This window comes from Bufo bufo, chromosome 5 (assembly GCF_905171765.1).
Source record: "Bufo bufo chromosome 5, aBufBuf1.1, whole genome shotgun sequence".
Taxonomy (NCBI): Eukaryota; Metazoa; Chordata; class Amphibia; order Anura; family Bufonidae; genus Bufo; species Bufo bufo.
The window spans coordinates 25,708,008-25,725,459 of record NC_053393.1 but is presented as its reverse complement, the minus strand read 5'-3'; the positions used below and the strand labels follow the sequence as shown (position 1 = coordinate 25,725,459).

At 44.4% G+C, this 17,452-nt stretch overlaps 1 protein-coding gene across 1 annotated transcript in view; it reads right to left on the bottom strand.

Annotated features, from left to right (window-relative positions):
- Nucleotides 1–17,452, bottom strand: part of TRAPPC9 (trafficking protein particle complex subunit 9) — a 516,382-nt gene that overhangs the window by 280,878 nt on the left and 218,052 nt on the right. Inside the window, exon 20 of the mRNA XM_040431647.1 lies at nucleotides 9,009–9,162. Coding sequence (XP_040287581.1) covers nucleotides 9,009–9,162 — 154 coding nt within the window. The remainder of the gene's footprint in view (nucleotides 1–9,008; nucleotides 9,163–17,452) is intronic.

The window sequence follows — 17,452 nt, the reverse complement described above, 5'->3', positions numbered from 1 at the left end:
GCTGCAAACAACGCAATAAGCTTTGCCGTGAAGGAACGCCATTAACTCCTCACCGGCCTTAACCTCTGGCGAGGAGGATCTCCAACTCACGTCATTAAATGTCGACAAATGCAAAATCATTTCAATCTAAATGCAAATGTTTCCTCAAAGCCAAAGCAAGAAGGATACCGAATACTCTGCAGAGGGATTATTGACTTCAGGTACGCCGAGCACATGATGGGATGTCACGGGGGCAACACTAGGATGAACTTGCTACGAGAGTCCCCCATATACCTAAATGACCATCAATAGCAATACGTGATCATATATTGTGTCCTGGTTTATTGCAAGAATTACTTATTAGTAAGGTGGATATTTGGTTTCTCTCCACCACATACCATCACTACTACTACACCTTGAAACATACATTACTGATCCTGAGTTACATCCTGTATTATACTCCAGAGCTGCACTCACTATTCTGCTGGTGCAGTCACTGTGTACATACATTACTTATCCTGTACTGATCCTGAGTTACATCCTGTATTATACTCCAGAGCTGCACTCACTATTCTGCTGGTGCAGTCACTGTCTACATACATTACATTACTTATCCTGTACTGATCCTGAGTTACATCCTGTATTATACTCCAGAGCTGCACTCACTATTCTGCTGGTGCAGTCACTGTGTACATACATTACTTATCCTGTACTGATCCTGAGTTACATCCTGTATTATACTCCAAAGCTGCACTCACTATTCTGCTGGTGCAGTCACTGTGTACATACATTACTTATCCTGTACTGATCCTGAGTTACATCCTGTATTATACTCCAGAGCTGCACTCACTATTCTGCTGGTGGAAAATATACAATGCAACAGCACTCTGCAAACCAAATAAAGTACAAAAAAGTATTCTAATGCTAATGCTATGATTATTTCGTAAATTAGAGATGCTTGGCAAATACATTTTGTACAAAAATTTTTGGGCCCGTCTGCCACACGTCAAGGCGATCTCTGTAAGAATTCCCGTCTTACAGAGATCACCTTGACGTGTGGCAGACGGGCCCAAATAATTTTGTACAAAATGTATTTGCCAAGCATCTCTAATTTACAAAATAAGCGTAGCATTAGCATTAGAATACTTTTTTGTACTTTATTTGGTTTGCAGAGTGTATTTTTTACTTTATGTTTTCAGCCACAGCAACGTGCACCTGCGCATTGGGATGTGCTGACTGACCCCCCTTTTTTTCTTTGTATTCTGCTGGTGGAGTCACTGTGCACTGATCCTGAGTTTTATCCCTGTGTACACACATTTCTTATCTTGTACTGTAAGGGTAACACAAAAACATGAGACGTCAGAGTCCATTTTGTCATGAAACGCGCTGACTTCTCCCAACCTAATAGTGAATTCAGTAAAGCGCTGCTGGAGACAGTAAGGAGACGTCCAGGAGAGGACCATCCCTTGTTTCATATTCCATTCTTATCTTCAAGTCAGCAGATCGCCACCAGAAGTAAAGTAACAATCTCTCGCCTTTGCTTCTCTCCATTGCTAATATCATCTGTAACTGGCATTTGCTTTTTTGCATTACAAACAGACATTTTCAAACTCCAAACCAATTATAGACAGAAAAAAAGAAGATAATCTCCGCGGCGCACAGCCGAGCAGAGAGAACGACATTACCGGATTTAAACGGGGATTTCCACACTGTTCCTTCTTTAGTTTTTGTTCTTGAGGACACCCTGATATCAAGTCACCATTTCAAATAAGAGAATATGCCAAGACAGGAAATTCATTCTGCAAATTTTTTTTTTCCTTTTGAATAACAGTTACCCAGTTAACCCTATTCATGACCGGGCGATTTTCCGTTTTTAAGTTTTAGTTTTTTTACTCCTAGCTTTCCCAAAGCCATACGTTTTTAACTTTTCTGTTCAAATAGCTGTTTGAGGACTAATGGCACTGTTGACAATTGCATACAATGTGGTGGGAAGCGGAAACATTCTTTTAAATGGGGCGAAATTGGAAAAAAAAATACACAATCTTAAAACAGTTTTTTGGGGCTTTGTTTTTACAGCGTTCCCTACATCATAAAACTGACCAGTTACTTTGATTCTCCAGGTCAGTACGAATCAGGCAATACCACATATGCATATTTTATTTCTTTTTTTTTTTACTTAAAATAAATAAATACACTGCTCAAAAAAATAAAGGGAACACTTAAACAACACAATGTAACTCCAAGTCAATCACACTTCTGTGAAATCAAACTGTCCACTTAGGAAGCAACACTGAGTGACAATCAATTTCACATGCTGTTGTGCAAATGGGATAGACAACAGGTGGAAATTATAGGCAATTAGCAAGACACCCCCAATAAAGGAGTGGTTCTGCAGGTGGTGACCACAGACCACGTCTCAGTTCCTATGCTTCCTGGCTGATGTTTTGGTCACTTTTGAATGCTGGCGGTGCTTTCACTCTAGTGGTAGCATGAGACGGAGTCTACAACCCACACAAGTGGCTCAGGTAGTGCAGCTTATCCAGGAAGGCACATCAATGCGAGCTGTGGCAAGAAGGTTTGCTGTGTCTGTCAGCGTAGTGTCCAGAGCATGGAGGCGCTACCAGGAGACAGGCCAGTACATCAGGAGACGTGGAGGAGGCCGTAGGAGGGCAACAACCCAGCAGCAGGACCGCTACCTCCGCCTTTGTGCAAGGAGGAACAGGAGGAGCACTGCTAGAGCCCTGCAAAATGACCTCCAGCAGGCCACAAATGTGCATGTGTCTGCTCAAACGGACAGAAACAGACTCCATGAGGGTGATATGAGGGCCCAACGTCCACAGGTGGGGGTTGTGCTTACAGCCCAACACAGTGCAGGACGTTTGGCATTTGCCAGAGAACACCAAGATTGGCAAATTCGCCACTGGCGCCCTGTGCTCTTCACAGATGAAAGCAGGTTCCCACTGAGCACATGTGACAGACGTGACAGAGTCTTGAGACGCCGTGGAGAACGTTCTGCTGCCTGCAACATCCTCCAGCATGACCGGTTTGGCATTGGGTCAGTAATGGTGTGGGGTGGCATTTCTTTGGAGGGCCGCACAGCCCTCCATGTGCTCGCCAGAGGTAGCCTGACTGCCATTAGGTACCGAGATGAGATTCTCAGACCCCTTGTGAGACCATATGCTGGTGCGGTTGGCCCTGGGTACCTCCTAATGCAAGACAATGCTAGACCTCATGTGGCTGGAGTGTGTCAGCAGTTCCTGCAAGACGAAAGCATTGATGCAATGGACTGGCCCGCCCGTTCCCCAGACCTGAATCCAATTGAGCACATCTGGGACATCATGTCTCGCTCTATCCACCAACGTCACATTGCACCACAGACTGTCCAGGAGTTGGCAGATGCTTTAGTTCAGGTCTGGGAGGAGATCCCTCATGAGACCATCCGCCACCTCATCAGGAGCATGCACAGGCATTGTAGGGAGGTCATACAGGCACGTGGAGGCCACACACACTACTGAGCCTCATTTTGACTTGTTTTAAGGACATTACATCAAAGTTGGATCAGCCTGTAGTGTGTTTTTCCACTTTAATTTTGAGTGTGACTCCAAATCCAGACCTCCATGGGTTGAAAAATTTGATTTCCATTTTTTTATTTTTGTGTGATTTTGTTGTCAGCACATTCAACTATGTAAAGAACAAAGTATTTCAGAAGAATATTTAATTAATTCAGATCTAGGATGTGTTATTTTTGTGTTCCCTTTATTTTTTTTGAGCAGTGTATATAAAAACCTCAAAAATAATAATTTTTTTTCTTTTTTTCTGACCCCTATAATTTTTTGGTATTGTATGTATGCGGACCTATGTGAAGACTCATTTTTGCGGGGCAATCTGTACTTTTCAGTGATACCATTTTTGATCACTTTTTATTAAAAAAAATTGTCGGAGGAGAGGAGACCAAAAAATAACAAAATCGGACATTTTGACTTTTTTCCGTATGGGATTAATTTTTTTATATTTCAATAGTACGGGTATTTTTGCACGCTGGGATACCTATGAAGAGTATCATTTTGGAGAAACGGGAGTGATTTTTTATTTTATAGAAACTTTTTTTTTACACTTATTTTTGACACGGGCGGACAGAGGCTGGTACTAACAGACTGCGGTTCCCCGATCCCCACTAGGTGGAGACGGGGCACACCCAGAAGCGCGAGCTTCCAGGTTTTCAGCATTCAGATGCCCGTGATCAGGATTGACCACAGCATCTGAAGTGTTAAATGTCCATGATCAACATTACCGCCGGTCACAGACATTAGCCGCAGGTGCCTGCTGTATGAAACAGCAGGCAACCCGCGGCTATGGCGTCTGCTCCGCCAGCTTTAAACTCCTGACAGCCGACGTATATAGCCGTGTGGCGGTCAGGAAGGGGTAAAGAGTGCAAAAAATGTTGTGTTATTTATTTTTGTTTTCCTGTTTTTTCGGTAGTTATAATTATTCCTCCCTGTCTGTTACCCCAAGAGTAAAGGGGTCAGTCCAATCTGTGCATACACGTCTTAACCTCTGTGACATTTGCATTCCAAGAACGTTACCCTCAAATCAGAAATTCCCAGACAATAGAAGCTCTTCTATTGTCCTCCTCTGTCACGTTGTTAAAGGCTATGTACACTTTTGGGGGCAATGTTTCTATTATTATTGCATTTCATTCATTATGAGCTAATAATTACGTTTTTCAGTTGGTCTTTATTAAAAATGTTGAGCCTGTTTCTCTGTACAGCCTTTGGATTCTCTAGTAGCCTGCTGTCTGTTTTCACTCTGTTCAGTCAGGCAGCTCAACTAAGGGCTCCTTATCTTTGACCTCCTAAACACTCATTATAGCTCAGTTCTTATCTTACTGATACCAATGTGGCTTAAATAAGTGTTTATGACTATTTAGTAATTTAGAGATAAGGGTCATTAGATGACTGGCACAAAGTGAACGTACCATGCACACTGCTAGACACTTAACCCTTTGTGACAGAACAGCTGAATATTTTTTATAAAGACCAATTGAAAAAAAAGATTTTTAGCTCAAAATGAGTAAAATGAAATCACAAAAAATTGCCCCCGAAGGTGTACATAGCCTTTAAAGGGACACTGACAGGCCGTTAGAGCATATAAAGGGACATATATTCTTCTATTGGTCTTAATATGCTTAATTAAACTATACCATTATCACCCCTCGCTGCCTTTCCGTTACTTATAAAAAATGTTTTTATCAATATGCAAATTACCTTACTTTGTGCCCAAGGGGCTGCCCCTCATTCAGTTCTGTGCCGAACCGCGCCCCAACTGCCATCTCCTAGTGCCCTCCAGCTCATTAGTATTCACTGCACTGGGCGGCTTTTTTTCTCCCGACGCAGTGAAATCCCGCGCATGCCCAGTACTATCTTCTACTGGAGCTGGAGGGTGCCGGGGACCTTATCCGGCGCAGGCACGGAGAGACAAGATGAAGCTGATGCCAGGAAGAAAGTACTGGTCATGCGCGGGATTTCGCAGCGTCGGGAGAAAAAAAATGCCGCCCAGTGCAGTGAATACTAATGAGCTGGGCGGCACTAGGAGACGGCAGTTGGGGCGCGGCTGGGCACAGAACTGAATGAGGGACAGCCCCTTGGGCACAAAGTAAGGTAATTTGCAAATTGCTAAAAACACTTTTTATAGGTAACGGAAAGGCAGCGAGGGGTGATAATGGTATAGTTTAATTAAGCATATTAAGACCAATAGAAGAATATATGTCACTTTATATGCTCTAACGGCATGTCAGTGTCCCTTTAAATATTTGATTCATTTGTTTAACAGTTTGTTATGGGTCAGAGGTCATGGAGGGCAGCGAAGGAACAATACAGAGGTCAGATCAGGCAGCAAAGGGTCAGAATCTAGGAAACAGGCTGAAATTCGGTACATGGGCAAACAAGAGAACATCTCATCTTTGCAGGAACTAGCAAGCTAGGAAACCTATTGCTCAGGCACCCTCCCACAGGGAAGGTGCCATAGACTGGGACAAATTAGGGTGCTTACACACTGGACCTTCAAGAGCACGAGGGAGAGAGGTCTTGCCTTGCATGGAGGGACAGAGCAAGCCCAATAGTCTCACCTGTCGGGAAGGGGAGAACAGGAAGCTGGGCTGTTCTGCTAGGACACACAAACCCGAGAGCAGTGAATTAAACAGTGCTGACCACAGGTCATCTCTGTAACACAGTTTCGGGGATCGATGATTAACAACCAACATGGGTGCCATCATATTCACCTATGGGTCAAGTCTGAAAATGTTTCAAAAGGGACAGGAAGGAGGAAGAGAAGCAAGTCATGTACTGTGCATGGGGGTGAAGACCAAGTAGAAGAAGATCTGCTGGAATAACTTAAGATCACACTTCTGGGCACTGCTTTACTGAGCATTTCTTAGCTTTGCCTGGAATATACCTTGAGCTAAAAGACAAAAAAACTGTAGAAAATTATTTTTTCCCTTGTTTTTCCTGTGAAAAGTTTTGCTACCCCAAGAACTTTCTTCCCTTCAGATGTGTTTGAAGAGGTTAATCAAACTGCTCAGTGTCAAGTGTTAAAAAAACGTATGGAAATTTATTTCAATGAGACTGCGCCTTCAGTACACAGCGCTGACCCGGCTGGCAACGCAGGGAATAGACAACGCGCTGCTGCCTGCCCCTCACCAGACACTAAAAGGATGGAGGTTTATTTTTTTTCTACTCTAAACTGCTCAAAGGAAGCGTCGAGGGACAGAGCCACAGACGCCGCCATCCCCGAGAGGACGGGCAGAGCAAGCTAAATTGATTACAATGTGAACAGAGGACTCGATGGAGAGGATGCCCTTTCAGCACTTCTCTCCCCCAATGCAATTCAGAGCCTGTTGTTTTGTAATAAACCCGTTTGATGCGGCAGAGATGTGTTTTTCGAGCATCACGCAGGGCCAGTTACCGGCAGCGCAGACTGGAGGACGACGGGGAAGTTTAATGATACGCCGTATGGGATGAGGGATTTATCACGATGATACGGGCAAGATTGGCATGTGGTGAATTTCTCCACCGCTGCACTAAAAATGGTGCAACACAAAAGTATTCGCTAAGTGTAAATGGCCTTAAATGAGATAACGGGCAACATTGTGTACAGAGGAAACAGAGCAGAAGGCCTATCATACAGAGTGATGAGACTCATTCGACTTCTGACACCCGTGCCGCTGCTGGGGGAATAGGACAACACTTCTGCATCACTGCAAGTATGGACATACCGGTGCAGGACAAGGGCAGATATCACGTGCTAGAGCAGCATGTCACAAACAGTGACATGCTTCTCTAGCACATGTGACCTCTGAGGCCAGTGGTAGGCCGCAGTGGTCATGGGAACAAGCCACTTCTGGTCTGGCAGGAACTGGGGATGTGGCAGCGGCACACAGATATGGCAGGACTGCAGACAGGTGAGTGGCTATGTGTTCTTGCTGCATCGGACCTGCCAGACTCCTTCCCGGCAGGCCCGGCTGACAGTGTATCTCTGTCCATCCACGCAGGTTGTGGATTGAGTCTTGCTGGCTACAGCTTTCTGTCTATGCCTGTAGGTCATGGTCACTCTGGCTCTTAAAGGGCCAGCGCATGCACACCCTAATCTTCACCCCCACCCAAAGGCTGGCCACCTGTGGGAAGGTGTCCGAGTACTAGGATCTATCTTACCAATATCCTTTTCCTACGTTCATCTTTCAATGTACTGACTTCTGCCTCTTTTCTTGGATTTGTCCTTTTGCTGCCTGACCTGACCTCTGCCTGTTTTCCATTCTGACCCCAAGTAGCCTGCCCCGACCTCAGACGGCTATTTGGATTACTAGATTGCACAAAATCTGCCTGCCCTGACCTCGGCTTGTTGTCGACTACAGTTTTGCCTGATCCCTCAGTGTACTGCATAAGTGTCTCTAGACCCCCATAAGTTAGTCGTCGCTTGAACAGAGACAACTCCAGGAGGAAGAAGCCTGGTGGTTCCCCTGCAGCAGAGTCCAGATCGCTGTACAGGGGCTTAAGAGTGAAAAACAGGGGGGGCCACTTACATAACGCCCAAAGGAATAGCCCTAAGCTAGATCTGTTCAAGTGCCATGGTGGATCCACATCCACTTCTTAACATTGATCGGCTCATAGGTTTAACCTAATTTAAAGTAGTATCAGGGCCCAACATACCCAAGTGGACAGATGACCTAAGGTACTGTAACATGTAGCCCTAAGATGTGACCTCACCATTATCATGCTGCAAAAAATGTGGATGTTTTTGTAATAGATTTCATATAATAGTGGCAGTGTTTTTTTTAAAAGGGAGGGTCCACGTTTACAACCACTAAAATAATAAACACTTTCCAAGCATTAACATCTTTTTGTTTTGCACCTACAGCTTCCATGCAGACCTATTGGTCTCTATGGTAAAAGACAACAAATAAATCCTGTGTATTCTGATCCGACTGTCATACTATCATCCATCACTTACCTACTTTTTTCTAAGGCTACTTTCACACTAGCGTTAATATTTTCCGGTATTGAGATCCTATCTGAATACCGGAAAAAAAAACGCTTCCGTTTTGCCCCCATTCATTGTCAAAAGGGAACAAAACATAACTGAACAGAACGGGGCGCTCTGAAATGCATTCCGTTTGGTTGTGTTCTCATACCGGAGAGCGGCATGCTGCGGTTTGCTTTCCGTCATGGGATGCGGAGCAAGGCGGATCCATCATGACCCACAATGCAAGTCAATGGGGACATATCCGTTTTCTCTGACACAACAGAAAACGGATCCGTCCCCAACTGACTTTCAATGGAGTTCATGACGGATCCGTCTTGGCAATGTTAAAGATAATATGCCTAAATCATGGCAAACCCATCACAGAACATTTTGGTCAGATGTTAAGCCCTTATCTAAATCGATTACCATCATCTCCATGTGATTCCACATAAAAAGGATGAAAGTCAAGATCCACGGACACAAAGTAACCCAGTAAGATATCTAGAAAAGGATATGATCTTCCAGCGGATGTCCAGCTTGTTGTTGATCTCCAGGCCCTTGGCTTGCTGCCTCTCCTCCTCCACCTCCTTCGGGTTGGCAAACTGCATGTGGTCTTCTGAAGGCTCCGAGATGTTCTCAAAGTTGAACTTATCCACCTGGATGGCCATGCTGAAGAGAAACACAAGAAGAAGTGTTAACAGGAAGACCTCAAGATGTAAATTCTAACTTTTTGATTTTTATTTTCAGTTCCTTTTACTTCGATCAAGGAACCAAATAGTTACGAATAGACAAAGAGGACTAAGGAGACCCAGAGGTGAGGCTTTCTGTCACGCTCTCCACGTCACGTCGCCTGTCAAGCCAGTTTTTTACAGATCTGTTTTTATTGTTTTTTATTCAACTTGGACTTACCACATACCTAGCTCCCATTACTAAAACTTGGCTTTTCTGACCAGCACTTACGCTTGACTCTCATACATCATGGATCTTAGCCATCCGATGAACCTCCTGGCCAACGCACCTCTATGGAATACTTGGCTCTGCTTGACTACTGTTTCCCAAATGTTGGCTACCTGACTGCTCTTACACCGCACCCCTGGTACCACAACATCTCCCTCTACTTCCAGCGCCAAACCTATCCATGGGTTCTGTCAGGTATTGCCGCTCAGCTCCACCGAAGTGAATGGTGCTGAGCTGCAATACCGCACACAACCTGAGGACAGGTGTAGCGCCGTTTCAGGAAGAAACCACTAACACTGTAAAAAAAATAATAATAATGCAGAAATCAATGGACCACAACATCATAAATGAACTGCATTAAAAACGATAAAGGTCTATTTGTACAACAATTAAGGCAGGCGAGGAGCAGATAGCAGCCGATGAATGCTAAAAAAAAAACGCACATAGTCCAGCCTCGCAATGTTTAAAGAGCAATTAAAAGATAATTAAACCACATAAGACGACGTTTGTTTCTGGACTGACTTCTGCAAACAGAAACTGCGGAGAAAAAGATAATAAAAAGAAATTAAAAATTAATATGAAGCTCCAGCAGTCGGCGCGGCGCTTCTTCTCCCGCGGATCCCCCGTCTCTTCTATGGACTTATGGCATAAAATTACGTAAACTTACAGAAAGTTTAATTAAAATAAGGAAAAGTGCGTCATAAATTCTCAAATCCATTATGTATCACGTAATTAAGAGCTCGGCTCTATATGGCGGCACTTATTAGAAAATATGGACGCTCTTAACTGCACGTACTGCAGGGGTTCTCAGAGAAAAACTTTTTGTAAATTATTACAGTATGTTTTTTTCTCTTATTGGTTAAGATATCTGAGGGCCAAGCATTTCGATAGGGCAGGGAATGAAGGATGTGCTCCACTCAATTGGAGGACGGACCGCCATCAACAGGAGGTGGTCAAGGCGATAAAAAGAAATATCTTTTTAGGAAGATCAATTTATAGGGAACAGTTCACCCAGCCCGATCTAATCTAGACTAGTGGGTCAACCTGAACCGAAAGCATCGAAAAAGTTGGGACCCTTCAAACGTGAACACAATGCTCACATTAGTTTATGCGTTGGCAAGATACATAGAGCACGCTACCCTGCCCAGAGTGCTACACATTTGTAGCTACCGCTATACAGTGCCCATATACAAGGAAACCAGTGGTCACGTAGTATAAAGCACAGAGTGCCATAAAGTACACACATACCGCTATACAGTGCCCATATACAAGCAAACAAGTGGTCACATAGTATACAGCACAGAGTGCCATAAAGTACACACATACCGCTATACAGTGCCCATATACAAGCAAACAAGTGATCACATACTGTAGTATAAAGCATAGAGTACACACATACCGCTATACAGTACCAATGCCCAAATTACACAATGTAAAACGCAGAGTGAGCGCCATACTTTGCCCTAATAAATACTGCATCCATTCTGTGCATAGAGTCCTCAGACACAGTGTTCCTCACCCAGAAGCCACCTATCACTTACCTAGTAAAGGGTGTGTGGCTCGGGCCCGGCCCTCAGTGCACTTCAGACCTGATATGCATATTTTTACATTTCTCAGCCTCAGATCAGGCAACAAAAAGGTATGTTTTAATCAGCAGAGTCCGTCCTCCCCAGCATCATGGATGGATCAATAAGGTTGATGCTTCTGAACGATATCCTTTAATAGCTTTGGCCACATTTTGGCGTTTTTTTGGCAAAGCCCCCCTCCTGATTAGAGCGGTCCTGAGCTCATTCAATCCCCAGTCTTGGCTGCCTCACTCGGGTGCCCCACTGTCAATATCAGTCAATATCCGCTTTGGCGCCGCTGCAGCAGTGACCTGCTCCCCTTGCGTCATGTCAATTGTTCACGTGACACAAAGAAGGGCAGGTGACCACTGTGACCAGTCATTGGCTGCAGCAGCATCAAAGTGGGGGACCCCAGCAAGAGGCCAAGGACTGATGAAGACGGGAAGCAAGTAAGTAGGCTTCCCTTTTGCTAAGGAGGGAAGTTTGCCAAAAACCATCCAAAAGCTGGCCAAACCCTTTAAAGATAATCTGTCAGCAGGGTCAACCCTATTAAAACTAGTCATAATGCCTGGGAGGGGAGACCCTGCTGATTAAAACACATCTTTCTTTGCTCGATCCAATGCTGAAAAATACGTTTTTTAGGTGTATCAAGGACAGGCCCTAGCCATACACACCTTTACCTCCTACCCATTGCTGGACAATGCTCCCTCCACCCGGGTGCCTTGGCCTTTCCAGGAGAAGCCGAGAAGGAGCTAATGTGCACCAAGTGGCTAGGTGCCCACCCATGGTGCACTTAAGCCCTATTTAGCATATTTTTAATGCAGCAATCGATCATGGGAAGAAAGGTATGGTTTTAATCAGCAGGGTCGGCCCTAATATGGTTGATCCTGCTGACAGGTGCTCTTTCACAATGCTAAAAACAGCATTTTAGTAGCACTCGGACCAGGTCCTGCATCTGAGAAGCCTCGACATCCCTACTGTCTGAGGGGCGTTAGGCACTGTCCAAATGGTCAGTCGGTCCCGGAAGAAACTTCTTCATATAAAATTGCATGCAAAGTATAGACCACCGCTAGGAACACGTCCCAGACCGCCTCGAGATGTAGCAGCTCCCGCTAAGTAGCTGCCTCGCGCGCTTCGTACAATCATTAGAGTAAGTGTGAGTGATCTCTCATTTAATGTGCAGACTCCCGAATCTCCCAATGGATGCTAAATAAAGCATGAGATTTATAATAGCTGTTCATTATCGATCCGTCACAAGCTCCTCGATCAATGCCCCAAATGGCAAAGCAATAGTGCGCCGGGAAGATTCAGGAGGGATAAGTGGCGAGCGATTTACTGCTGCTGAAGCGTAGAGGGAGAGGACATCGACTGCATTCATGATAAATTATTCACACCCTGCAGCAAATACAACCAAATCAGTCCTGGGGTACATCAATACGACGAAGGAAGAGGAAAGCACAACAAGAACACAACCTGAAATCCACAAGAGATTATAGCGAAAGAAATCCCTTGAAACTTGGAACTGTCAAATAATAGCTAAAGGGGTGCTCCACTGTGTTTTAGAAGGGTTTCCAGTAAACAAGATGATCCTACTGTTTCGATCACAAGCGATCGTTTTTGATCGCTCAGGAACCCAGCAGCAAGTGCTCAGTATTTCTGCAGCGCCACCGCAGGGAAAATGAAGTATTACATGCTTGAATAAACTAAATTATGGAAAGACCTATACTACTCTGTGTGTATGGACACACCCGGCCATGCAGATCTGTAGGAAAAGTTTGACAAAGGTCCTAACTATTCAAGGTCTGGAATAGAGAAGCGAACTGTTAAAGATTCGCTTAAGGTTTGCCGAATTTTAAAAAAAAATTGGTTCAGACACAAATAGATTCTACCCGAACACGAAAGAGAGTGTGAGTTGTCTTGGGGATACACTTTCTCATTATGGAGAGCGCCTAGTAGGCAGAGTACGTTTGAATAGTATGTAGGCCAGGCAATGACCCTCTGGGCTTCTGGGAAAGCTATATGTTGACATGATAATTTGCATATATTTTTCCCAGAAACCGAGAGAAGCATTGCCTAGCCTATGATCATCATCGCATATATTAACTCGTCTCCATAATAGAAATAATACCCACCCAGAGATCCTACCAAGGACTCGCAACTAGAAAAGCTGTTTCTAAGGCTACGTCTACACAACGACATTTGTCGCGCGACATTTTGTTGCACTAATGTCGCGCGACAATTTTTATAATGACAGTCTATGGTGTCGCACTGCCACAGGCTGTGAGCTCTGCGATGCGACTGGCCAGTGCTACAGCCTAGGAGAAGGCGACGCCCAGCAGAACAAGGGCAGACTCCGCCTACTATAACCAAGTCCCCGAACATACCGGAGGACATAACGGGAGAACGGGGCGGCGCCCAGGGATAATAGTAAGTGCAGTGAGATCCCTGGGCGCCGCTGTATATGTCATGATACTTGGTTCACAATGTCAGGATCGGTGAAAGGTCCTCTTTAACTGTGGCCCAAGATTCAAGTAGTGGCCCCATGACAGTGAGGAGGGTGTCAGCAATAAGGGTTTATTTACACATCTGTGTGTGTTTTGCGGATCCACAAAACACGGACACCAGCAATGTGTGTTCCGCATTTTGCGGGCCGCACATCGCTGGCACTTATTAGAAAATGCCTAATCTTGTCCGCAATTCAATTCTATTTTTTTCGGGAACGGAATTGCGGACCCGGAAGTGCGGATCCTCAACTCTGGATCCGGGCAGCACATCGTGCCGCCCCATAAAAATGAATGGGTCCGCAATGCGGTTCGGCAAAATGCGGAACAGAATTGCGGACGTGTGAATGGACCCTAAGGCTGTGTTCACATCACTACTTATTTTTCTGTTCTTCTGATCCGTCGGATGGACAGCCCCCCAAAAAAGCAATTTCCTGTATTTTGAGCAAAAACTTGAGTGGATTCAAAACAGATAAAATGTGATTGAAATATGTGCATGTTTTTTTGTGTTTTGGATCCACTCCTGCTTTTGGCTTCCAAATCATGATTAAATCCTGATGCAAAATACTGACTGTGTGATAGAGGCCTCATGTTCAATTTGCATGGGTTTTGGCCATTTGCGTCTGAAATTGGTTTCATTTAGATGTAAAAGAAGTCCTGCATGCAGGAATTTAATGGCCTCTATCACACGGTCAATATTTAGTAAGTTTTTTTGCATTAGTATTTCGTCGATATTTGATCAGTATTGGTAAGGCAAAAACAGGAGTGGGTCCAAAACAGGGATAACATGTGATGAGAATATTTGCATGTCTTCTGTGTTTTGGACCCACTCCTGCTTTTGGCTTCCAAATCCTAATGCAAAATGCTGACTGTGGGATAGAGGCCTTATTGACGCTCAAACGACAGAAATAGTTTTTTATGTTATTTTTCTGTTCTTCTGACGGATCACAAGAACGGAAAAATAAACAGCGATGTCAACACAGCCAAACACACTAGTGGCCCTGTAACAGATTGGTGAGGGTGGCAACAGCATGAAGAGTCACAATAGTGGCCCCGGAACAAAGTGGGACAACAGCAGTGACAGCACAAGATGATGGCAGATCACAGTAGGAGCAGATGACAGTAGAGGCAGCAGGCGGGTATCAGCAGCACGTGGGCAGAATTAACGGGCCGTTTGTCAAAAGCAGCGCACTACATTCAGATCTAGGTTTAACCAAAGCGAGCTTCGGATCACAAAATGTTGCGAGACTGACCTTTATTAAGATGAATAAGGCCTGGATCAATCAGGATTTCCCAGACACCGGTGCCTGATGCAACAAACTAGATCATCCTGGCAGTAATGATCTGACTAGTGTGGAGTGAAGCAAGATTCGGATCATAAAACCGAAGTCGCTTTGGTCAAAAAACTTGATTTCGAAGCCGACTTTGGATTCAAGTTTTAAAATGTTTTTCAAGTTAAAAAATCTGAAATTATTCATTGAAGTCTAGCAAGACTTCGGTGATCACGAATTTCCCCTCTCCCTGGAGCCCATACATTTCAACGCTGTACGGAGACGGATCTCAGTACAGCATTCAAACTAGGTTTTGACCGTAGCAACTTCGGATTTATGATCTGAAGCTCACTTTGCTCAACACTAGTCAGATCGTTACTGCCAGAATGATCAGGCACCGGTGTCTGGAAATCCTGGTTGATCCAGGCCTGATTCATCTTAATACAGGTCAGTCTCTAGACATTTTGTGATGAAAGGCGAGTTCTCTTTGGGATAACTATGCCCACCCGCCTCATATATGGCGCTGGTAGAGAAAGGGTTAATGGCGCAACAAGTGAACTAAATAAACCTGCCAATATATGACAGTGCACGTGGAGACTAAGTCTGATGCTCAGTAAGTCTATGTATAATTGAACAGATTACGTATAAATGGCGCAGAAGATGAACTGGGTAAACGTGCCTATATATTAGACCGCCTGTTGACACTGAGTCTGATGCTCAGTAAGTCTATGTATAACTGAACAGATTACGTATAAATGGCGCAGAAGATGACTAGGTAAACGTGCCTATATATTAGACCGCCTGTTGACACTGAGTCTGATGCTCAGTAAGTCTATGTATAACTGAACAGATTACGTATAAATGACGCAGAAGATGAACTGGGTAAACGTGCCTATATATTAGACCGCCTGTTGACATGGAGTCTGATGCTCAGTAAGTCCATGTATAACTAAACAGATTAATGAATGGGGCAGCAGGTGAACAAGATGCCCCGGGGCGATTACACCGAGCCTGAACTGTCCCTGCAGTCTCCCTACGCTCTCCCTACAGTGTCCCTATCCAATATTCTACAATTATAACCTTGCTAAAACACTGTCCCTATGCTCAGCTCACAGTGAAATGGCGACGACCGCTCGGGATGAGGCTTTTAAAGGGCTGTGACATTACCGGGGCTGGCTAGCTGCTGATTGGCTGTAGGGCATTACGGGTGATCTCACATTCCCGGGCTTCTTACTTTCACTTTTTACATGTTTAGGAAATAAATGATTTCTTACCACAATTAATTTAGCTTCAATTCGCTCTACACCATTTAAGACAATTCAGGAACAATGCATGGGGATCCCTCCAACTTGACAAAAATCCAAAATGATGAAGCCATACAAGAGCCATTCGGACTATGGACTAACTCAAGTACCTATTCGCTTGGTGAAGCGCCATAAAAAAAATTAGAGTCTACTAGCAAGCCAAGTGTCACCTAATGATCAAGCACCATGCTGCACTTTCAGGGCTTGAACAATCAGGGCCCGGCAGATTAGACTTACATCACCCTTGGCAAAAAGCTGGTTATGCAGCTGACATTTCACCTTTAGCCCAGCGCCCTCTGCATGTGGAAATGCAGCATTACATGGTGTCCAATCAGATGAATGGCCATCCATGTAACGCACGTAAGTCACAGGTTTGCTTAATTGTCTCTCCCTGTGTGCTGTAGAGAGTGGGGTCCATCCATGACACCCCAAATGGGGCACTGAATCTTCATTAGACAACCCCTTGAAAAACACAGCTTGAGTATACCCCAAATCGGTTGAGAACATGTGCAACACATGGATATATGATGATAGGAGGCATCCTAAATCTCTGTGATTCTGTCCCCTGAGGTGGTGGACATACAAGACATAAGGGTCTGGAGCTGACCAGTCGCACAGAAGCACTGGGGGCAACTTCCCACTTTGCTCTACGAAAACCCTAGAACTAATATACCGTAGATACCAATCAATGCAAACGCTCCCACCAGTACAAAAATCAACTCAGATTTTTGAGCAAAGCAAGAAAATCTGCCACTTAATCAGGAATAAAGTGACACAGCGTGAATCAGCATGGAGCGCTCCGAAGATTAACCTCGTACGCGGTCATTCATTTTCTGCTGATTTTCTCTTACATCAGTACTGACAGTCCAATTCAACATAATGAAATCTGCCAACCTGCGCCCCGACTGCTAGGATGGCAGCTCAGACTGAGAAGGTGGACACCATGGCGGCACGTGACCTCACAAGATTCACAGATCGGGCTATGACATATTGGGTCCTGAAACTACAACCCATACTAATGGGGTTCACCACATGAACTCAGATGGGACAAAACAAGGACATTAAACCCCAGCAATCGGAGAAAGACTGGTAGTTAGGGACCGAAAACACCACTGAGAATTGTAGCATTATAGTAGTAATATTCTTGTACATAGGAGCAGTATTATAGTAGTTATATTCTTGTACATAGGAGGCAGTATTATAGTAGTAATATTCTTGTACATAGGAGCAGTATTATAGTAGTTATATTCTTGTACATAGGAGCAGTATTATAGTAGTTATATTCTTGTACATAGGAGCAGTATTATAGTAGGTATATTCTTGTACATAGGAGCAGTATTATAGTAGTTATATTCTTGTAC